The 24,261-nt window shown below is 41.1% G+C and overlaps 1 protein-coding gene across 1 annotated transcript in view; it reads left to right on the top strand.

Annotated features, from left to right (window-relative positions):
- Nucleotides 1-8,594: 8,594 nt before the first annotated feature.
- LOC311103616 (shisa family member 6) overlaps nt 8,595-24,261 on the top strand; it is a gene marked incomplete at both ends in the record, with an annotated part of 62,322 nt that continues 46,655 nt past the window's right edge. The window contains 4 exons of the mRNA XM_084145214.1: nt 8,595-9,139; nt 14,978-15,126; nt 20,749-20,841; nt 21,654-21,725. Of these exons, the coding sequence (XP_084001340.1) occupies nt 8,595-9,139; nt 14,978-15,126; nt 20,749-20,841; nt 21,654-21,725 (859 nt within the window). The remainder of the gene's footprint in view (nt 9,140-14,977; nt 15,127-20,748; nt 20,842-21,653; nt 21,726-24,261) is intronic.

Genomic DNA, 24,261 nt, shown 5'->3' with positions numbered 1-24,261 from the left:
CTTCTAGGAACTGACAAACCACATGTAATTCCTGATCTGACACTATAAGGTATCATTCAAGTAATATGCATAATCTAAATCCTCTCCAGTCCATTTTGTTTTGGTCATTTCTTCACTATTCGCTGTATTTTTCTCAAGTCTTAAGATTTGAGAAAAATCTTCATTAAACTGACGTATTTCACGGCACAATACAGCACTTGTAATTGGCAGATAGCATACAATTTTCTCTGAAAGATGTTGGAACAAAAGTGTGATTCAATTTAAAAACAATAACAAGGAGAGGAGAGGCTCCTATGACATCCTGAGGGCATGTGCCATAATTCAGTTTGGATGCCACAAAAACAGTTTGTTACTTGGCTTTATTCCAATGACTTACTGTATGTGTGCTGTGTGCTCTGCGACTTTGTCAGTGTGCCCCTGCACCCTTGCTGTGTCCGCCTGGTCCCTGTAGGCCAGAGCCTGTATGTTCTTCTGGCCATCTTGATAGGACATTTTATATTGCCAACACACAGCAGGACACACACACACACACACACTAAACACAAGGGGCAGGTTTCTCTTGATGGGCCGGGATGAAGCTGAGCCTCTCAGTATAATTTAGGAACAGCAGTCTCTGAAAGAAATTGGGTAGTTGGCAACTTAGCGTGAGGGGTTGGGGTGGGGTGAAGATTTGACCTGTGGAGAGAGTCACATTGAGGCTGTGGGTCTAATGTAGCTCTCACACTTGGTTTAATTGGACGGGTCATTTCAGATCAAAATGTGCTTGATAGTTTTTACTAATTTTGTAGTGTGAAACTAATGCAGGCAAGTTGGGTCAAAATAACTTGCAAATGACCTCTGATCTGATCAGAGCTTCAGCAAATGACCTATAGTATGTGTGAAAGCCACCTTAGACCATAGAGGATGTGCTCTCTTTCTCTCCTTCCCTACTATTCATCTCATCCACTGTCTGTCTTATGTAGCACTTTGAAAACTCTGCCAGATGCATTTTGCAGAAGCTACTTAATAATGCCTTGTGATCTGAGGGAGAGGGAGCGAAAGAGAGAGAGGATGAGAGAGAGACTGGGATATAAGAATAGCTGATAGTTCAGGATTAACAGATAACTACCCTTTCATATGAACCACGTCATGACAAGATGCCCATTACATGAATCATTGAAGTTTAAAAGATATGTTTTGCTACTACCCCAGACATTGAAAAAAAAAAAACAGTCAGTTAAAAATTCAGAGCCCAAGAACAATCTATTGCGAAGACGTGAGAGGGTTTGGCCACTATGGGACCAGGATCATTCTACTGTAGCTGCTTGGTTAAAGCTGTACAACCCTAGACTATCCTACTTCAACACCTCCTTACAATAACCAGAAAGTTATTTTTTCATAAAACATGACACAGGACGGTTATTGCTTCTGGCTTATTAAAAGTAAATGTATTGGCATTTCAATCAGTCAACTTCCTTTTCTTAAATTCACTGACCATCGCGTATCTTATGAAATTCCCTTTGGCCCATATCCGTGCCCTATTTTTAATAAAAATGTTTATTTGCAAAAAGAAAGCTTTACCTTCCTGGTTGTCTATAGCCTCACTCCTCACTTATCACTACACCATTAATTATTCATATACAGAGACAAATGAAGTTTATTTTGTAAGGTTTTGATATGTACATCAAATCTAAGGAACTGCCAGGGCTGCTCATGGTTACTGTCGCTCCAAGTGCTAAGGTAATTTGAGATGTATACAGTTTCATGCATGTTAAACTGTGTGTAAATTTCCCCCATATACTCTCTTTCCACCAGGCATTGGTTTCCTCTCAGTCTGGGTCCAGCGATAGTTTGTGATGTAATTCCAAAGCTGTGACATTTACGTCCAAATGGTAATTGATTCAGAGGAAGCTGTTGTTATGCAGCTACAATTTAACAACCCGTCTCAGGGGGTGTCAAGCTGTGGGAAGGAGGAAACAGGAAATTAGTTGTACTCAATGTTTACCGAATGCCAATTTGAGACTGCCCACGTTCCACACCACAGAGAGGGCAGCCAAGCCCGGGGAACTGTGTAAGAGGAGATTGGAACAGATTTCTTGTTCTCCATATTCTGCTTAGTGGCTTACCTTACTCTACAAACATCCAGGCCCAGCACAACCCTGCTAGTGAGGCTACTATTGATTGGTGGCTGCAGGAAAAAAGGAACCTAGTGCATGCTATCCAAGCTCTGTGCTGTGTTTACTGGTGCGGCATAGTCTCCACCGCTGCAAAGCCAGGCCGCCACAACAGGGACAGACAAGCAACAGTAATCCTCCATCCTTCACAGATGCTGTCAAGCTTTTCCAAAGGAAATTCTGGCATCAACCTCAGTACAAAACACCTAGGATTCCACAAAATGCTAAAAGAGTCCCTCACAATTACTTCTCAACCGTATTGACCATGGTCGTTTGTAAAGATGACATCGTAAAGACGAATGCAGTAATGACGGCCATTAAACATGACCCTTGGCGATCATCAGCAGTGGTCATTTCGTGCTATTGTCCTCATTACACTTCTCTATAACAGCTGTGCATACCAATGTGCTTATAGCTACTCATTTATCATGAACCGCATTAAGCGACAATTAAGGAAAGACAGTGTTATCACGGCAGAAGAAAATGTAATGTCTGTTCCCTTAATGTTGTTGGGAATGAAAAAAAAGAGAACACTCATAATGGTTCTGTATACATTTTCACTGTGTTTGTATGTCTGTAGCCTACTTGTGCTGGAGCTATTGGAATGCCAGTCTCAGTTAGTGAAGGACCAGGTTAGTGTGGAATGTTCTTTCCCTATAGTGGTGGAGTTATTAAAACAGTGTTTTCCTCCATACAACAACCAATCTTAGCTGCCATGATGCCTTCCCATAAATGCATGTTTGTTCATCCAAAAGCAGCTGTGACACACGGTGCTGCCTGTTCTCTGCTCCCCCACCCTCCCCTACTACTGTCTGGGGGTTTGTTTCTGTTTTGCTATTGCTTTTTACACTCACATATTTTGTTTCCTTTCAACAGTGTGTTTTGTTTCCTTTCAACAGTGTGTTTTGTTTCCTTTCAACAGTGTGTTTTGCTGCCCTGAGGTTCCACCATGTGTGAAGATAAACTCTTATAATGTGTCTTACAGTTACAGAAATAAAATGAACCCCCGAGGTCGACAATATGTCCACCCCCATTGTGCAATGATGTTGTTATGTCTCCATTAACTGTGTCCTGGACTTATCATGATGTTCAATACCCAAGTAGTGAACTACATGTCACGTCAAGTAAGTAACAATCAGTCCACATGGAAGTTTAACCGACCCTTCTACTATGCCCTTCCTCTGAATCCTCTGAGTTTGAGAGAGATAAGGGTTTGTGGCGTTAACCGCTAACAGCACACCACACAGACAGTCACTCCTTTCATAGTCTGAGCGTGCCAGCAGCAGCAGCAGTTGCCTCAGTCAGTGCTGGCTGTGCAGCTTTGCTGGGGCTGATAAAGTGAAAGAGGGAGAGAGAGGCAGTGCTGCTACAGCTTTGCTCTAATTTTCCCCAGACTGGCTGCTGGTCCTCTTTACTCTGTCTCTCTCTGATAGCATGGTGTGGTGGAACAGACACAGGCCAGAACCCCTTCCTCCTCCTCCTCCTCCTCTCTCTAACCATAACACTCTCCCTCCATCCATCCATGCTCACTTTCTCTCCACATGCCACATGGGTCCAAACTTTTCTTTGACATATCCCCCTGGACCATGTTGTGGTTCTTTACTATGTGCCGGTGCATTCCCCGAAAAATGGCATGAAAGCAACCATATACAGTGGGGGAAAAAAGTATTTAGTCAGCCACCAATTGTGCAAGTTCTCCCACTTAAAAAGATGAGAGAGGCCTGTAATTTTCATCATAGGTACACGTCAACTATGACAGACAAATTGAGAAAAGAAATCCAGAAATTCACATTGTAGGATTTTTTATGAATTATTTTGCAAATTATGGTGGAAAATAAGTATTTGGTCACCTACAAACAAGCAAGATTTCTGGCTCTCACAGACCTGTAACTTCTTCTTTAAGAGGCTCCTCTGTCCTCCACTCATTACCTGTATTAATGGCACCTGTTTGAACTTGTTATCAGTATAAAAGACACCTGTCCACAACCTCAAACAGTCACACTCCAAACTCCACTATGGCCAAGACCAAAGAGCTGTCAAAGGACACCAGAAACAAAATTGTAGACCTGCACCAGGCTGGGAAGACTGAATCTGCAATAGGTAAGCAGCTTGGTTTGAAGAAATCAACTGTGGGAGCAATTCTTAGGAAATGGAAGACATACAAGACCACTGATAATCTCCCTCGATCTGGGGCTCCACGCAAGATCTCACCCCGTGGGGTCAAAATGATCACAAGAACGGTGAGCAAAAATCCCAGAACCACACGGGGGGACCTAGTGAATGACCTGCAGAGAGCTGGGACCAAAGTAACAAAGCCTACCATCAGTAACACACTACGCCGCCAGGGACTCAAATCCTGCAGTGCCAGACGTGTCCCCCTGCTTAAGCCAGTACATGTCCAGGCCCGTCTGAAGTTTGCTAGAGTGCATTTGGATGATCCAGAAGAGGATTGGGAGAATGTCATATGGTCAGATGAAACCAAAATAGAACTTTTTGGTAAAAACTCAACTCGTCGTGTTTGAAGGACAAAGAATGCTGAGTTGCATCCAAAGAACACCATACCTACTGTGAAGCATGGGGGTGGAAACATCATGCTTTGGGGCTGTTTTTCTGCAAAGGGACCAGGACGACTGATCCGTGTAAAGGAAAGAATGAATGGGGCCATGTATCGTGAGATTTTGAGTGAAAACCTCCTTCCATCAGCAAGGGCATTGAAGATGAAACGTGGCTGGGTCTTTCAGCATGACAATGATCCCAAACACACCCCCCGGGCAATGAAGGAGTGGCTTCGTAAGAAGCATTTCAAGGTCCTGGAGTGGCCTAGCCAGTCTCCAGATCTCAACCCCATAGAAAATCTTTGGAGGGAGTTGAAAGTCCGTGTTGCCCAGCGACAGCCCCAAAACATCACTGCTCTAGAGGAGATCTGCATGGAGGAATGGGCCAAAATACCAGCAACAGTGTGTGAAAACCTTGTGAAGACTTACAGAAAATGTTTGACCTGTGTCATTGCCAACAAAGGGTATATAACAAAGTATTGAGAAACTTTTGTTAATGACCAAATACTTATTTTCCACCATAATTTGCAAATAAATTCATAAAAAATCCTACAATGTGATTTTCTGGAGAAAAAAAATATAATTTTGTCTGTCATAGTTGACGTGTACCTATGATGAAAATTACAGGCCTCTCTCATCTTTTTAAGTGGGAGAACTTGCACAATTGGTGGCTGACTAAATACTTTTTTTCCCCACTGTAGATACGGCAAAAGTGTTTGAAGTCAGTAACAACTATGTGGTTCTGGCTTTACTCTGAAATTGGAGATAAGTAGTAGGCCACACAGAAGCTGCCTAGTAGGCCCCAAATGACTAACTTTGATAACATCGACTAATTTCCCCATGCATATCTGCTGTTGAGGGGAGATCACTTGGGCCTGTCAAAATGGGGGAGATAGGGTGCCATTACATATGTTCCCATTAAATTGAAAGGTGTATTGGTAGTTTGAAGTGGGTTTACTTCTACATCTCAGGGGACATTCACATAGATTTAGCATAACCCTTCCAGACTCAATGATTGTGGGACTTTGGAATACATGTATGTGGGCTGATGGTGCTTCTAAGAATTCAAATCTTATTAAATCTTATACAAATGCCTTAAACAATTCATTTTTCAAAGAGTTCTTGCTTTTTTGATGAAACATGTTTTGACAGTTCCATTAACTCAAAACATACCCAAACATTTCAACATTACACACTACTCTGTTTTGCATAAGAACTAGGGCAGACATTTTGGTTATGCTCTGAGCTGAAGCCCAAACAAGATCCACATACAATCCCTGATTGAAAGAGCAGAGTTTAGACACACAGCAAACAGATGTGGTACAGTAGGTGGGGCATATTCATGATGTCGTCATAACAATGACACATCATTATTGTCACTTAGTCTTCTGTTTGGAGAAAACATACTATTAGACAGTATTGTTTCCAATTAGTTGTTGTTTCAAGATGTTGCTCATTCCACTTAATTAGGAGAACACAAGAGAGCAGAATTCCCAGGTTGGAATCCTAATGATTTAATTCTTCTGAGGAATGGTCTCATTATTCCTGAGCCAATGTCGACCCAGTCGTTACCTGTCAATGCTTTTTGCTGAGGCTTGCTTTCTCCGCCCTAAGCTGTTAAACACTAATGGACAATCCTTCTTCCCTTCGTGCTCGATATGACATCTGATGTGCCATTTTGACTGACAGAGAGTTGGGGGGCTAATTTGCAAATGCTGCCGTCCATAGCATCCAGTGAAGAAACACATTCATCAAAAGCCATGTGCCCTTATCGTGTCTCCTTGTCATATTAGCTTCTGAACACTATCAGGGGCAGCGTGGAGTTTAGGGATTTCATTTCAAAGGCCTCGCTGTCTTCAACATGCAACTCAATGTGTGGACAAGGTTAAAAAGGCTACCTCATTCAACCATGGGCCACAAAGTAACTTACTGTGCTTGGAGATTAACAGTCGCTCATCATACTCATCCTTTTCTTGTAATATGGATCAAACACAACTGAAAGTACACAAACCTGTAGAAATGAACAATGAGGGGGGAAAGTACATCAAATCTGTAGAGTTGTCTGAAACGATAGGGATTGTTAGATTTAGATTGCACAAGGTCTCCCAGGAACCTCCAATGAACTAGGGGCTGGCGTCAATTATGTAGGCCATTGTTCTTTTTCAGTCTCCACTGCCTCATCCAAAATTACATGGAGGTTGAACATGATGCAGTGCCTTTCATTGAAAATGAGGCTACTGCGGTTTCTGGAGCCTCCTATAAGTAAGTGTGTTAGCTGTAATGCAGCTTTTTCACTGAATATTAACCAACTGCATTCTGTTGTAATGTATGTTGTCTCTCTTTCCAACAAGCCGCATTCCAGATTAGATATCAATGTCTTGGGAAATATAGCCACTTTTCTGAACACCAGAATGGAACATTCCAATAGCCTGGAGGCAAACTCTGCTATCATGTCATGTTAAATTGTGTATTACCAGCATATTGTGGCATGTTATTGTATTACCTAAAACAGATCTGTCCCAATCTCTCGCATAATAAAAGCCAACTATATAGAAGCACCAACAATTGCAACATGCTGTTGTTACATGGTATGAGTGAATGCAGCATTGTGCAGTAGAGCGAAGATTTACACCACCAATGTCGGCTCTGAAATAGAAAGCTCTAATGCAGTTCTAGAATGGTCCAGATTATTGAGTGCAGCCTGTAGGCATGACTGAGCGCACTGCTGTCAGGGGCCGGTTTCTAATTAACTGAGGTACCTGTATTTGTGACGTAGATGCACTCATGTGGAGGGGGGAGTGCGGGATGGAGTCTGGTCGGAGCAGAGCGGGGTCTCACGCTGAGCTGAGGTACTTTGGTTCAGTCTGTGGTAGAGTCGAGACACCCCAACGGGTAAGTGCTTATCTGTTTCGTTGCTGGGTGATTTTCGTTGTCTTGTTTGTACAAACGTTTAGTTAGATTCGCCTTCTTTTCTCCATGAATAGAACTGGAGGAAAGTAAACTTCGTACAAGAAAAGAGGGGGGAAACAACCAGCATTTAATATGTGAGGCTATTTCTCTGGAAAATGTGTTAAGACTTTTTATTTTTCTGCGTTATAACTTTGAAGTGGACATTCCAAAATAGAAAGCATAGCACAAAGAACCACTCAAGTATATATTCGCACTGTGACCGCGCTGTGTTGCGCTGTCCATGGTGTTGAAACAGTTTGCGCGTCTGTGAGGGAACGTTTGTTTGACTGAACATAATGGTTTTATGCGCATTCATATGCACCTGTTTAGTTGGCATTGATACGCAATTCATAAAATGAGATTTAATTTGGTGCAGATGGTTATGTTATTTTTCTTATGCAAAATGTTTGTTCGTTTTATTTTATTTTAACAAATTATTTTTTTACATTAGGAATTTACTGAATCTCTGTCTTTCTCTCCTGTTTTCTTCTCTACAGGGAAAAAATGTACAAGATTTAGAGCATTGCTAATAAAGATATACTTATGGTAGATGGCATTGTCGGATATATCCGGAGGGGATTCTTCAGCCCATTTCTCAAGCTGAATCCAAATGACATTTCCTCCACCCAAAAGTCCCCCGATGACCACAGAACTCCACTTAAATTCGGAAGATGGTGCACAATGTGTGACACCGTCGTCCGACTGCAATTGATTGGTGCAAGAAGGGTCCTTCCCTCAACCAGAGCATGACACTCTCAGCAGTGGACAGTTGGAGAAGGACTTCGGAAATGAACTCCTGTGGACAGCCGCAAGACTGGGTCAGTGGCAGGAGCACGACTAGGTAAAGAAGCATAGGTCTTCGTGTGAGGAGAGAAAGCATACAACTAAAAAAGTGGGGGCAAACGATCGCATCAGCAAAGACATACAACCTCAAATCATGGGGATACAGCATCTTCTGCTTCTTTTGATTTACTTGGACCCGCTGAATGTACTGTGCGCGGCTACGGCCAACAAGAAGAAAAACGCTCCAAAGCGGAATCAGAAGATGAAGGAGGTGAACAGCACGGAGGCGCCCACGGCGGTTCCGCGGCGAAACACCCAGGTCCAGGCACCTTCAATCGCTACCCATGACACGTGCCTGGGCTACTACGACGTGAGCGGAGCGTATGATAAAGTGTTCGAGTGCAACAACACTGAGCACCGCTACTGTTGTGGAAGTTGTTTCCTGCGCTATTGCTGTGCAGAAAAAGGGAAACGCATAGAACAGAAAACTTGCACGAATTATAACACCCCAGATTGGATCAAAACGCAGCCTCCCTCCCCGGCACCAACAGGTGACACTTACGATCCTGATTTGGATCAGACTAACACAACGGTATACATCACCTGTGGTGTCATAGCTTTTATCATCCTCCTCGGAGTTTCTGCAAAAGTTGCCTACGACAAAGCAACCAAGCCCCCTCAGGAAATGAATGTCCATAGGTAAGTCACTCTGACATTCAGGTTAAGAAACAGTCATTTACTATGGGGGCCACTTTTTCCTCTCTCTCTCTCTCTCTGTGTGTGTGTGTGTGTGTGTGTGTGTGTGTGTGTGTGTGTGTGTGTGTGTGTGTGTGTGTGTGTGTGTGTGTGTGTGTGTGTCCGTGTGTCTGTGTGTGTGTCTGTGTGTGTATGTGTGTGATTGTTTGTGTGATCACTGTTATGAAACACCAGCTTCAGTTTTCACAGACATGAAAAGTCTCCTGATGACAGTAAAAATGTGTACAGTGGCTATAGAAAGCTAAATTAGATTTGTGAATAGACTAAATCATGAGCACTTCATCACAAAGATGCATATAAATATGATCATCACAGGTGTGCAGCTATATGCTCAACTTTTGAATAGGGAAAGCCATAATTCATAATGATGCTCAATTTCATTCCTCTCTGTACATTTTTTTTACACCACCTGCAAGCCATTATGCAAAGGAAAACTAATCATTACAATCAACTCCCTTTCAAATACCTCTCTTATGCAGATATACACAGTCCCCCAAATGACAGTCAACCTGATTCACCACTACTACCACCACTACCACCACCACTACCACCAGAACATTAAATGTCTCTGTATACTAAAGTATTGCTCAGTTTTCATCAGCAGCACAAACAAACCTCCATGAGGCAGGTGTGGAATGATATAATAAATAATATAATATGCCATTTAGCAGACGCTTTTATCCAAAGCGACTTACAGTCATGCGTGCATGATATTTTTTTTTGTGTGTGTGTATGGGTGGTCCCGGGGATCGAACCCACAACCTTGGCGTTACAAGCGCCGTGCTCATCCAGCTGAGCTACAGAGGACCACAAAGGTCCATTGAATTGAATGTCTCTGTCAAAGAAAAGGCATCACATTCATGGTCATGGTATAACAATCAGGCTAGGAGCAAGGTTGGGTTGCTTCACTGCTAACAACCCAGAGGACATACTGTACAGTATGGATTTAGGATGTCACTCTCCCTTCCTTTGATTTACTTTTTATCTTACGGTATAATGGCCCATGGATGGACTGTTGTTGGGAAAGTATGAGCTAAACACATCATGGTAGAATACATCTAACTGTTGAGGAATCAATGTGTCAATGTATTAATTATATTATGTCCCTATGAATCGAATGAATACATACTGTACCACCAATCCTTATAATCAGGCACTCTGCAGTCCAACAATTTGCAAGTAATTGGATATGTGCTGAAAATAACAAATTGCCTCCGCAATTATTGAAGCTGGTGCTTTTTTCCATGACACATTAGAAGCCTTGACTATATTGTTAAGCACTTCCTAGAGCTAGGAGAGCAACTACTGCACCGTAGTCTGAATTAAAAGACAGTTAACCTTCCAAAGTGGAGGAGTATGTTAGGGGTTTTGTGCTCAGACATCAACACGCCATGAGGAATTATGCAGATTAAGCCAGCAGCTATCTAATTCACTCACTGTGTTCTATGTGAGTAGTATACCTATGCCTTGCAAGAAAAGCTATAACGACACAGTACCCAAAGAGACAGTTTGGGTGGAGAAGCCACATGTTGTTAGCCAATCATTGTGGTTGTCTAATGGTGGTCTGGTGTCTATTAGCCCATAGCAGAGGGGGTTGTCTACCTGTTCAGCCAAAGCTAAGATCTTGATTAAAGCCAATGTGAGGCTAATTGTGCCTTGCTAGGACTGGCTTCTGTAGCCTCGTTACCTGCTGGCTCCACAAAATCAAGGCATTGATTGGAATTCAGATTGATTGTTCTCAAGAGTCCATGCAGCATTCATTTGTACCCATTCTTATGCAAGCCCCTCCTATGGCATCAATCCTAGATAGAAAATGGATGTTTCTCCACTAGAGATAATTTGTACCACTAGCCTAATGGATATAGTCGCTGGTCTAGCAGACTGGAAGACCTTTGTTTGGGGTTAAATGCAGCTTGAATTGTAGTGGTGGCCAGATGTTCAATATGGGGTAAGCTCCAAGGATGACACTGACTGCCATCTTCTCATGACAGGGATCCATAACCATGGATCTGTCTCTCTTGCAAAACATCCATTAACCTCAGCACCTGTTTTTCTCCATTGATACTTCTGCTGTTAGATGACTCACACTCAAACTGTTGTTAGAAGGCCATGCTTCAACCTGTCAATTGTCATTGACTCCTAGCTGAACAATGCATATCAAAGCATTAGAAAGGAAACTTTTTTTTTTCTTCAGTTTACTAAACATCTGGGTCTGAAGAGAAGTCTTTCAGGTTGACAGCTCTGTTGACAAAATATAGACACGAGAACAAGGCTTGGATCAGTGCCCCCCATTCATTTTTCCTTTAGAAAAGTAATGGTTATGTCTACAACCTCAATAGCTATTGATTTAATAGTTACAACAATAGATGGTGTCAAGTAAAGGCCTTTGGTTTAAGAGCAAATTTTCTCAGACACATTTTTCTGCATGTAGAGTGACATTCAAATATAGAATCCTTAAGTGCAAGCCAAGCCATTACCTTGACAGTTTCAAAGATGACAGTACAAGTAGAAAATATGATACCAATATCTGTCTGTCTCTAGTGTATTCCTACAGTTCTATTCAAAGCTATTTCATGCAACCTACCAAACGACTCACTTTGATCCCACTAAAGACTATTAAACTTCTGAGGCTGTAGCAGTGCCTCCATCTCAGTACTCAGAACTGAGGAGACTGTGAGGATTTATGGCCCCTTAATGCTCTCCTATCCTAGCCATGGGGCATACTTTCAAATGGAGATGCTTACTGCCACCACCACATCAGTATGAGTGGTGGTGAGAGAGATGAGACAGCTGCTGCGTTTACACAGGCAGCCCAATTCTGATCTTTAAAAAAAACGAATTGGTCTTTTGACCAATCAGATCAGCAAAAATGAATAACTGATGTGAAAATATCTGATGTGATTGGTCAAAAGACCAATTAGTGTAAAAAAACAAAACAGAATTAGGCTGCCTGTGTAAATGTAGCCAAAGCAGGGATGACTAAACGAGGTGACATTGCATAGCGGACATTCAATAGCTTTTTTTATGATTTGTTTATTTTCAACAATCATTTGGCACAGTGCTGTCATAATGATCTCTACCGGGGGAAAAAAGAAACTTGAGACATCCATGCTGACAACCGTGTCTAGAAAGCTGTATTGGAACATGGGATTAACTATATACTAGGCAATGGTTTGCTTCCTCTGTTAATTTATTTAGCCCTGTAAAGTGATTCAGAGTTTTACCTCAGTGACTGGGGGTGGATTGTGAGGGGAATGTTAAGGCATTGGCAGACCTTTGCTGTGACCTTCATCGAGACACAAGAAATGTCGGGTGAAAGCCAAAGCCAGGGATTTGAGTGGTCTTTATTGATCACTTTCTCGAAAGCAAACCTGGATGCAATTTAAGATGGATCTGTTGCAAAAAAGGTGTCTACTCTCAGATTGAGCACATATTAGGTTTTGTTATGCCAGAGAGAGTCAGTTCCAATAAATTCAAATATAATTTCTAAATTGACCTGCAAGCAGCAAGATTGAATATGTCATTTTTGAGCGATTTTACCATAATATTGGGCAGAGAAAGCAGATTGGGTGAGGTAGGTGAGATAGTATGACTTTGCAATGTCTCCCGTATATAAACCTAACTGGTACTGGTACTGGTCCTCGAGCATCTGACCATATTATAAAATATTTTAGTTCTGGGTTAACCGAGATTAATGACAACCTGAAAGGCAGGGTCAATGCTACAATAATGTTCTAACATATATATTCAGCCATGAATAATGGCTTGGCAAAATTTTTGTGGAGTTCAGGATCCAAGGGGAATAGAAATTCCCATTGGTTTGCATTTTTTTCTCTCCAATGCTTTTTAACCTATTTTAATTGGTAAATGGTCAGGTGCAGCAGAGAAATACCTAGCAAAGCTGCAGTTGGCAAATAAAAAAGCAGCACGCCTTGCCCTTAACTGTACACACAGAGCTAATATCAATAACATGCATGAGTCTTTCATGGTTGAGGGTTGAGGTGAAATGTGCTACTTCTCTTCTAGTCTTTTTAAGAAACGTGTGTGTGTTGAAAATACCTAACCACTTGTATAATCTATATGCATACACTTCAAACAGACATACTGTATATACCCCACCAGATACGCCACTATGGGTTTCTTCACTGTACCCAAACCAAAAACAGATTTAATGCATCGCTCAGTTACTGTATGTATAGAGCCATGTCATCATGGAATGCTCTGCCACCAGAGGTTACTCAGGCAAAAAGCAAGTTTAGCTTTAAAAAACAGATTTTAAAAAACATATTGTATCACAGCATCTCTCCTCTTTCTAGAGATTTAATGTAATTGTATTGTATATAGGAATATGAATATATATATATGAATAGTGTGTAAATAGTATTTTTATTGTCTCTTGGTGTCTTTCCAATATATAACTCTTATTTTATGTGCATTTTTTATTTTTTATTTAATGTAATATTTAATGTGGTTCTTGTCTATAACTGTTCTGTACTTTGTCATGTATTTGTACATGTTATGTGGACCCCAGGAAGAGTAGCTGCTGCAAGTGCAGTAGCTAATGGGGATCCTAATAAACTAAACTAATCCGTTTAGAATGCAGATGATAGACTTGTTGAACATCTGCACCACATGCTCATAATAATTAAATCTCTTTCTCATTCTGAAATAATTGCAAACATGTCGCCAAATCTGTAAACACATTCTAGGCTTCCTTATCTCTTTTGACAATGTAGAAATGTGTTAAAATAACATTAGCTAAAAAAAATCCCATTTCATTGTTGATGCAAGTCCCTCTGATAACCAACAAGACATATTTACATCCTCTATCATGTGTTGCAAGTGCAGTGTGAAGGGAATTAGAAGATCATTTGTTTTCACTTCTCTTCTTTACAATATTTACTTTACTCCCTCGATGGATGATGTCTTGTAGATTTTTTTTTTCCTTCCCATACATAGAAATGAACTGGTGCTATTTAAACATGATTTACCTAAGAGATTTTGTAGGAGAGGAAACTGTGACTGGTCTAGACTTTGGGTCTTTCAAACACAATATTTTTCAAAAGCCCCTCTATTCCTCCACTATGTGGGACTGGTTGTGCGTGTTCCTGCTATACAAGACACAAAGTAGTCAACTGGGGCGATGAAAACCAGGTCGCCTCAGTCTGTGAAAAGGATATGGTTAAAGTGTGCCCATCCTAGAAGGGAAAGGTTATTAATACATAGTTCCCAAATTCACACAGAGTTATGGAAAGAAGTTGACTCAGGTCGACTTTGACACAGTTAAATTACCCATTCAACTCTTTGAAGAAACCAATATGTTCGCCATCCTCACCACTTTACATCAATAGGGGCCAGTGTTGAAAATGGTGATAGCAAGATCCTTTGTGTAGAGCCCTTGAAAATTGGTAACTTGGTAGGAGTTAGATTCCCATTTGAACCTTAGTAGTGGGGGCGTATAGTTCTACCAGAACATTCTTCGAGAAATATTGATGAATGGCTTTAGCTGTTTTCCCTTGGCCTGAAGGGGAAGGCCCATCTGTACTCAGTATTGAAACCTGGCCTATTGGCCACCTTGGGTGTAATTACACTTTACACTGTGCCTGGTTCTGGAGCTCCACCAACACAATTGGAGCTGTAACTAAATAAATTAAGTAGGCCTTCTGGGGATGTTGAGAATAATGGTTGTCGGTGATTGAAAACAGGAAAGTGTTTCTGTTTCTGTTTGTACAGTCTGAAAACGCTAAAATTGCATCTGTGTTTTTTATTTTTATTTTGCAGAGCCCTTGCAGACATTTTGAGGCAACAAGGACTAAATCAGGAGAACGAAAATATTGCAGCGTTGGAGGGTTCACCCAAAGACATAGACACACCTCTCCGAACGTCCAAGAACCATTACACCCCAGTTCACACCATGCTAGCAAACCACGGTGGGTACCTGCACTGTTTTTACTTCACATATCCAAGAATATCTAGCAAAAATGATACAGTATTTGGCCTAAGCATAGGTTCTGAAAATGGTCTTTACCTCTAGTACGCTGCATGGTGCACTATGAGGTGAATCAAAGTCCTTTCTCTGTATCAAATCGACAGAGTTACTATGGAAACAGAGATTGTGTTAAATAGTTAGATACTCTCTTCAGGTAAATTAAATGAAAAGAGGTTCAATATAAATGTCATGAGAACATGATAGAGATGGTGTTATTAAAGCCATATTCTTTGCCCTCAGTTAAATTCTATAAGTGGTGGAGATCCAGTCTGAATTTCATATATATTAATTGGTAGGAATTATGGTGGTAGATCTATATAAATCTCATAGAAACGAGACAGGCAAAGATGACTGAATAAGAAGGTGACATTCTATTATGGACTTTCAATAGCTTTTTATGATTACACAGTAATCTCCATTGTACACGCTTCTATGTAACAGTATATATAATTCTACTGTCATTACACTTCGCTGACATGTGTACAACAATGTTATTTCTATGGTATGAGACCTTTGCATTGTAAAGTGGGACCGTATTGCTTTCATTATTGTTCAAGATGGTCTTTGACACACTCACTGAAATAGATGATGGGCAGTGCTGTGTGAAGCTACTAGTTTACCAATCTACCCACACTGGAGGAAGTTAAACTACACTAAAGCTACCCTTAAAGTTACTACTTAGTGAAAAATTATCATACCTGAATCTTAAATGTCACAGACTACAAATTGCAAGAACAGATCACTCTGGAGTCAGATGTTAACAGAATGTGTATTTTGGCCTATTAAACTCAAAAAGTGTTTCAAGTTAGAATTAGGCAGGTTTGATGCCGAAAAATAAAGGAAACTCTTCCCTACTTCACCCATTCTTTTTGCAAAAAAAAGTAGTGTGTAGTTCTAGTAGTAAGCTACACCACTACATTGAAAACAAGTAATGAACCACTGAAAACACTACCAGGATTAGAATTTAGTTGAACTACCGCCAAGCTACTGTAAAATGTATTTAAATTGCTAGTTGAACCACATGTAGTTCACTACTCCCCAACACTGATGATGGGTCCCTGCTACTTAAGTATATATTTTTAAGACTTAAGAAGATATAGCAGTTTAGACAAAGGGCCTCGGCTGAGTCTATTTTCATGCTGGGGTTCCATAAGCCTACTCAGCATTGGCTCAAAATGGAGATGCAAATGAACATGTTCTTCGGGAGACACATTGCTTTTTTCCGGAGATAATTCTGTCTTGCGACGCTGTTCCTCCTTCTTTTATCCAGTCTCCAGATCCCTGCTCCGGGGATCGCTTGCTAAGTGCCCTAGTATGGTGTCCCAGATTCAGTGTTATGTTTCACTCTCGTGTCAAAGTAGACTCCTCCTCATCCATGGATTGTGTCAGAGGAGAACTGTTACGTGCTACACCACGGGATGTGAGACGCTTTTCTCAGACTTGACTTGGGACACAAAAGCCACAGCTGCTGGTATGTGCAGTTCGTTAAATGAAACTACTGTAAGGGCCATCCAGCAGAGGTAGTTACAGTTATGTTTGCCTGAATTCTAGCACTTGACACTTCAATAGTTCTCATAGGAATCAATAACCACTTTGACTGCCATTTCACAGTTGCCCAAAACTAGGATTGTTTAACCCCTTATCGGCTTTCATCCCCTCTAACAGCTCTGTGCTTCATTGATCCATCATGTTAACCCTGAAGTGACCTCCAGACTACCATGGCTCTCCAGTGTTGTACATTTAGAGATTGTGGACTGTGCTGGATACTTCCCCAGTGTTTTACATTAAGAGATTGTGGACTGTGCTGGATACTTCCCCAGTGTTTTACATTAAGAGATTGTGGACTGTGCTGGATACTTCCCCAGTGTTTTACATTAAGAGATTGTGGACTGTGCTGGATACTTCCCCAGTGTTTTACATTAAGAGATTGTGGACTGTGTTGGATACTTCCCCAGTGTTTTACATTAAGATATTGTGGACTGTGCTGGATACTTCCCTTGAGGCTGACTCTGTTTGGGTTCATGTCAGTCCTGTAATTGGTCTTCATCCCATGTGGCCTCCTTTCTGACATGACTCATCTTTCTGTTGTGAAATGCTGTTTGCATCTCCCTCAAGTCGGGCACCATCTGTACTATACTGGGTTAAACTGGCCTTGACTGAACTGGCCTTGATTTTCACATATAGAAATATATTATGTTGTAACATTATTTTCTCTTTGATGTTGGTTGGTCTCTGCTTGGACCCTAAAGTCTTCTACTAAAGGAAAATCAGCTAAATGACCCCTTTGAGACAATGTATCAGTGTATTTCAGCATAAGAACACAAAGTATCATAGTCAACGTCTCCTACAATAGAACATGAATTCAGCCCTTAGGCACTGTCCTTAGAGTAGACTAAGCTTAGAAAGCTGATTATCCCCATCACAGCTTCTCAAACACTGGCAGAGATACACTACCGTTCAAAAGTTTGGGGTCACTTAGAAATGTCATTTTTTTTCGAAAGAAAAGCAATTTTTTGGTCCATTAAAATAACATCAAATTGATCAGAAATACAGTGTAGACATTGTTAATGTTGTAAATGGCTATTGTAGCTGGAAACGGCTGATTTTTAATGGAATATCTACATAGGCGTACAGAGGCCCATTATCAGCAACCATCAGTCCTGTGTTCCAATGGCACGTTGTGTTTGCTAATCCAAGTTTATCATTTTAAAAGGCTAATAGATCAGTAGAAAACCCTTTTGCAATTATGTTACCACAGCTGAAAACTGATGTGCTGATTAAAGAAGCAATAAAACTAGCCTTCTTGAGACTAGTTGAGTATCTGGAGCATCAGCAATTGTGGGTTTGATTACAGGCTCAAAATGGCTAGAAACAAATAACTTTCTTCTGAAACTCGTCAGTCTATTCTTGTTCTGAGAAATGAAGGCTATTCCATGTGAGAAATTGCCAAGAAACTGAAGATCTCGTACAACGCTGTGTACTACTCCCTTCACAGAACAGCGCAAACTGGCTCTAACCAGAATAGAAATAGGAGTGGGAGGCCCCGGTGCACAACTGAGCAAGAGGACATATGCATTAGGGTGCCTCACAGGTCCTCAACTGGCAGCTTCATTAAATATCTCAGACTGCCCATCTTAATCTTTTGTTTTTATTGGCCAGTCTGAGATATGGCTTTTTCTTTGCAACTCTGCCTAGAAGGTCAGCATCCCGGAGTCGCCTCTTCACTGTTGACGTTGAGACTGGTGTTTTGTGGGTACTATTTAATGAAGCTGCCAGTTGAGGACCTGTGAGGCACCTGTTTCTCAAACTAGACACTCTAATGTATTTGTCATCTTGCTCAGTTGTGCACCGGGGCCTCCCACTCTTCTTTCTATTCTGGTTAGATCCAGTTTGCGCTGTTCTGTGAAGGGAGTAGTACGAGATCGTCAGTTTCTTGGCAATTTCTCGCATGGAATAGCCTTCATTTCTCAGAACAAGAATAGACTGACGAGTTTCAGAAGAAAGTTAATTGTTTCTGGCCATTTTGAGCCTGTAATCAAACCCACAATTGCTGATGCTCCAGATACTCAACTAGTCTCAAGAAGGCCAGTTTTATTGCTTCTTTAATCAGCACAACAGTTTTCAGCTGTGCTAACATAATTGCAAAAGGGTTTTCTAATGATCAATTAGCCTTTTAAAATGATAAACTTGGATTAGCAACACAATGTGCCATTGGAACACAGGACTGATGGTTGCTGATAATGGGCCTCTGTACGCCTATGTAGATATTCCATAAAAAATCTGCCATTTCCAGCTACAATAGCCATTTACAACATTAACAATGTCTACACTGTATTTCTGATCAATTTTATGTTATTTTAATGGACAAAACATTTGCTTTTCTTTAGAAAAAATGAAATTTCTAAGTGACTGCAAACTTTGGAACGGTAGTGTATGTGTTGTAGTTATTTTCCTTTTGGTATTATTCTAAGGCAAGAAGACTTCATGAAGGCAAACCTTTACTAACAGATACAAAATTTACACATAAACGCCTCTTTCTATCCAGCATAAATTGGATACAGTCAACTTCTTTACCAGTTTCTTAGTACGAAAATCCCAAAGTAACAGTGATGGGCAAAATATTTCAGTAATCAGTTTACAGTATCCTTTGGGCTTGAAAACAGAAACAAACAAGCTTTACAGAGCTCAGGCCTATGTCAAACGTCAATGTAATGAAGACCTGGGCTAACGGTCCCAGGTGTTCCTTCTCATTTTGATCATTTGAAATGCGGTTCGATATCTGCCTCCATGGCCCAAAGGTCTGAGTGACACTATTGACTTTGAAGTTGCTCCATTGAGATGAGGCTGTTGAACTATTTGCCAGCTAATGCAGACTGGCACTAACAGGAAGGAAGAGAGTGGGGGGAGTGGAGCTCAATAGGCCACTGTAAGACAGGCCGTCATGTTGTTTCTCCTCTATTTTCAGTTTAAGCTTTCACTGTCTGATACACACTCTTTTCTCAGCCTACCTGCATCTTTTTGTGCGCAACATTTTGGTGTTTGATTGGCAGGACAAATGGAAGTTGTCAGACTGCTGGCAGGCACTTTGATGGTCCATTGTGGACCTCTGCACTCTCAATTACAGGATTCGTTCCAGCCAGACACAATATAGCATCTTGGAACAAATTATGTCACATAGTGATCTTTAAGACCAAGGAAATCCAGGATGAAATGTTGCGTTGCAAGGCACATTTTTTATAAACTGACAATTCATAGATACAGTACTACAATGCAGCTATAACAGATTATGAAGCTAGATCCAATTACACAGTATATTAATCAGTTATATAAGGTCCCTCCGTAGTGTAGGTCTATGTGGGGTAAAAGCATTCTACTGTATAATTTGAGGATGGAACTAATCAGTTTTAAAGCACAGGAGAGTGTGTCGGTTAGAAGCCTTCTTTAGAATCTCTCCACTGACCTTCAGGGTCAAGTGCCCAGGCCTGAAATACATTTTGCCACCCAATTAAAGTTTTAATGTTTTACCTGCCATGGCGAAAGGGCAAGGCTTTTGACCCTGAAGGGGCATCTTTGTTCAATTTGGGAACAATACGAGAAGGGAAGGTCTTCACTAGCTCCCCCAGCTCGCAGCTTTGGGGAGCATGACCTTTGCGGTGGTGATGATCCTGAGTGTACATCAGACAGCATAAATTGTTAATGTGAGACTTACCTTGCCTTCTGTGTCTCTGTTCCTTTATCAGTTGACTGAGCCAAAGAGGGAGTGAAATACAGAGGCAGAGTAATAGCTGAACTGAACTAAGACACCATAAAAGCCAACCTCCCGTGAACACAGCTATTCAGCTAACTAAAGAACGAGGCAAATGCATCATATAATACTGCCATTAATTAGGCTGTTTGGATGAATTAAGAGTGTCCCAGACTCTGATATGTGTAAACAGTTTGTGATTTTGTGTGTGAGTGTTGGTACGAAAATCATCAACGAACATGCTTAGTGAATTGTCTCGGTCAGATAAATGGTATTGGTCTCTTCTCATGCTATCTTAACTCTGCATTTCTCCCACAGGGCACTACGGGAAAGAGAACTTCCGCCAAGGCCAACTTGATCACAACTTCATCTCTTCTGGATTTGTGACACTGGGACGACCGCACCTAAAAGGTATTGTCCATCTCCATTGTCTGTTGGTCTGATGACACTTATTATGTCTTCACAGAGTAAAGACAGCGTCGTCGTACAAACTTCTAACACAAATCTCACTCTCATTTTGACGTTGCCTCTCACCTCCACACATTTCCTCCACTCTTTGTCTAAAAAGTTTTCAATTTTTCGAACCACTGTTTGAGTAGATCAGGGGGAAACACAGTGCAATAGTCCATACAATTATTTGACTTCCTCACTTCTCAGCTGGCAGTCACCTTGGGAAATGGGACTGAAGCTTTTGGCAGAACAATAACGGCATTTCTCAAGAGAAAAGCCTCAATGAGTTACTGCTTTGTTCAGCGGTGAATAGTACTCTCTCCTTTTTGTTATGTTTTCCCCCTGACTGACTCATACAGGCATTTACACAATGGCCATGTGTGGATGAAATAATACTCAGCAGTATCAGCACAGCATGCTGTATTTCTCACATCCTCCACCTCTTCTTTGTGCCAGATCACTGTGTACAGGACTGTCTATGGTACGAGAACAATGGAGTCAGTTGAGCTGACAGAGTCTCGTCTCCGCTCACTAAGGAGGCTTAAAACATTGACGATAGTTGTACAAAGTGACTTCCTGTCAAATGCCTAGAGAACTACATTATGATATACACCTATGAATTTATCAGTTGAAATATAAATAGACTACACGTTTCTATCTGAATTGCAACATAGAAAACTAAATGTTCTTAATCTGGTAATATAAGATGGTAATAGATAGAGTTGGTGTATAAAGCTAAGTAGTAAACAAGTGGCTGTTCTCTGTCTTTGCAGCGCAGCACTCTGTAGACGATTTAGGGCAACTGTCCTGGCAGGGAGATCTGGACGTTCCTAATATCTCTTACAGTATGTAACATATTCTCACTATGGAGACCCCTGCTTCCTGCCAGAGAACAGCCACACACCTGCTTTCTGCTCCCGCCAGATAGGACAAGTCACACACTTCACACACGTAGACCCTGGGCCCATGGAGTGGGTTTTGCCGCTAATTGCACCAGCTCCTCATAATGCAGGGCATCAGAGCAGGCGCCCTGCCACTATCATCAACCAGCCCAGTACAGCTTTCAGAATGCATGGCTGTCTGGTGTACCTAATGCAAAACATTGAGAAACAATTCCACAAGGAGGAGTGGAAAGCAGGCTTGAATGTCTGTGCTGGTCTGTTCTCCAAGTATGAAGCAGTCATGGGTTCCGTAGATGATTAAGATAGATAAGGAGGGTGACAAGCATTAAAATGGTTGCTATGTCATGATTGACAGTGTGTGTGTGTGTGTGTGTGTGTGTGTGTGTGTGTGTGTGTGCTGAGACACAGTCTGATGGTGTTATTGTGTCTGCAATTTCATAACCACTTCTTCTACATTTTAGGTGTCTGCAAGGTAAGTGGTATTTTACCAAGTGACATACACACTTGCAATGAAAAATTACTGTTTTACATTTGCTTCTAATTCAAATTCAAATATTTCCTTGCAAATCTATATAGTTGCTCAATATCTTCATATCTTTATACAAAGAATGCTGATACTGAACGTGGAAATTGGGTAGGCCAATTGGGGTTTGAACAGCAACCCTCTGCCAACCAGTTAGGACACATCACTGCTGCCTGGTGTTATACGAACTGTCATTACAAAGCCGATGGCTTGTCAACCTCAATCACATGTCACAGTCTAACAGCTGGCTGTCAACAGGCTCTCTGTTTGCTCCCTGTACCTCCTGTCACTATCGCCAGTTTGACAGCCAGTATTGGCACTGACCCTGTATATAGCTTCCTCTCTTATTTCTTATGTTTTCTTTATTATATATACACTACCGGTCAAAAGTTTTAGAACACCTACTCATTCAATGTTTTTTCTTTATATTTACTATTTTCTACATTGTCGAATAATAGTGAAGACATCAAAACTATGAAATAACACATATGGAATAATGTAGTAACCAAACAAGTGTTAAACAAATCAAAATATATTTTATATTTGAGATTGCCAAGAATGCCAAGAGTGTGCAAAGCTGTCATCAAGGCAAAGGGTGGCTATTTGAAGAATCTCAAATATATTTGTTTAACACTTTTTTGGTTACTACATGATTCCATATGTGTTATTTCATAGTTTTGATGTCTTCACTATTATTCTACAATGTAGATAATAGTAAAAATAAAGAAAAATTCTTGAATGAGTAGGTGTTCTAAAACTTTTGACCGGTAGTGTATATATATATATATATATATATATATATATATATATATATATATATATATATACAGTGGGGGAAAAAAGTATTTAGTCAGCCACCAATTGTGCAAGTTCTCCCACTTAAAAAGATGAGAGAGGCCTGTAATTTTCATCATAGGTACACGTCAACTATGACAGACAAATTGAGAAATACAAATCCAGAAAATCACATTGTAGGATTTTTAATGAATTTATTTGCAAATTATGGTGGAAAATAAGTATTTGGTCACCTACAAACAAGCAAGATTTCTGGCTCTCACAGACCTGTAACTTCTTCTTTAAGAGGCTCCATCTGTATTAATGGCACCTGTTTGAACTTGTTATCAGTATAAAAGACACCTGTCCACAACCTCAAACAGTCACACTCCAAACCCCACTATGGCCAAGGCCAAAGAGCTGTCAAAGGACACCAGAAACAAAATTGTAGACCTGCACCAGGCTGGGAAGACTGAATCTGCAATAGGTAAGCAGCTTAGTTTGAAGAAATCAACTGTGGGAGCAATTATTAGGAAATGGAAGACATACAAGACCACTGATAATCTCCCTCGATCTGGGGCTCCACGCAAGATCTCACCCCGTGGGGTCAAAATGATCACAAGAACGGTGAGCAAAAATCCCAGAACCACACGGGGGGACCTAGTGAATGACCTGCAGAGAGCTGGGACCAAAGTAACAAAGCCTACCATCAGTAACACACTACGCCGCCAGGGACTCAAATCCTGCAGTGCCAGACGTGTCCCCCTGCTTAAGCCAGTACATGTCCAGGCCCGTCTGAAGTTTGCTAGAGTGCATTTGGATGATCCAGAAGAGGATTGGGAGAATGTCATATGGTCAGATGAAACCAAAATATAACTTTTTGGTAAAAACTCAACTCGTCGTGTTTGGAGGACAAAGAATGCTGAGTTGCATCCAAAGAACACCATACCTACTGTGAAGCATGGGGGTGGAAACATCTTGCTTTGGGGCTGTTTTTCTGCAAAGGGACCAGGACGACTGATCCGTATAAAGGAAAGAATGAATGGGGCCATGTATCATGAGATTTTGAGTGAAAACCTCCTTCCATCAGCAAGGGCATTGAAGATGAAACGTGGCTGGGTCTTTCAGCATGACAATGATCCCAAACACACCACCCGGGCAACGAAGGAGTGGCTTCATAAG

This window comes from Coregonus lavaretus (genome assembly GCF_964263955.1).
Source record: "Coregonus lavaretus genome assembly, chromosome: 28".
NCBI classification, from domain to species: Eukaryota; Metazoa; Chordata; class Actinopteri; order Salmoniformes; family Salmonidae; genus Coregonus; species Coregonus lavaretus.
The sequence above is the reverse complement of the archived record's forward strand: the minus strand, read 5'-3'. Positions and strand labels throughout refer to the sequence as shown.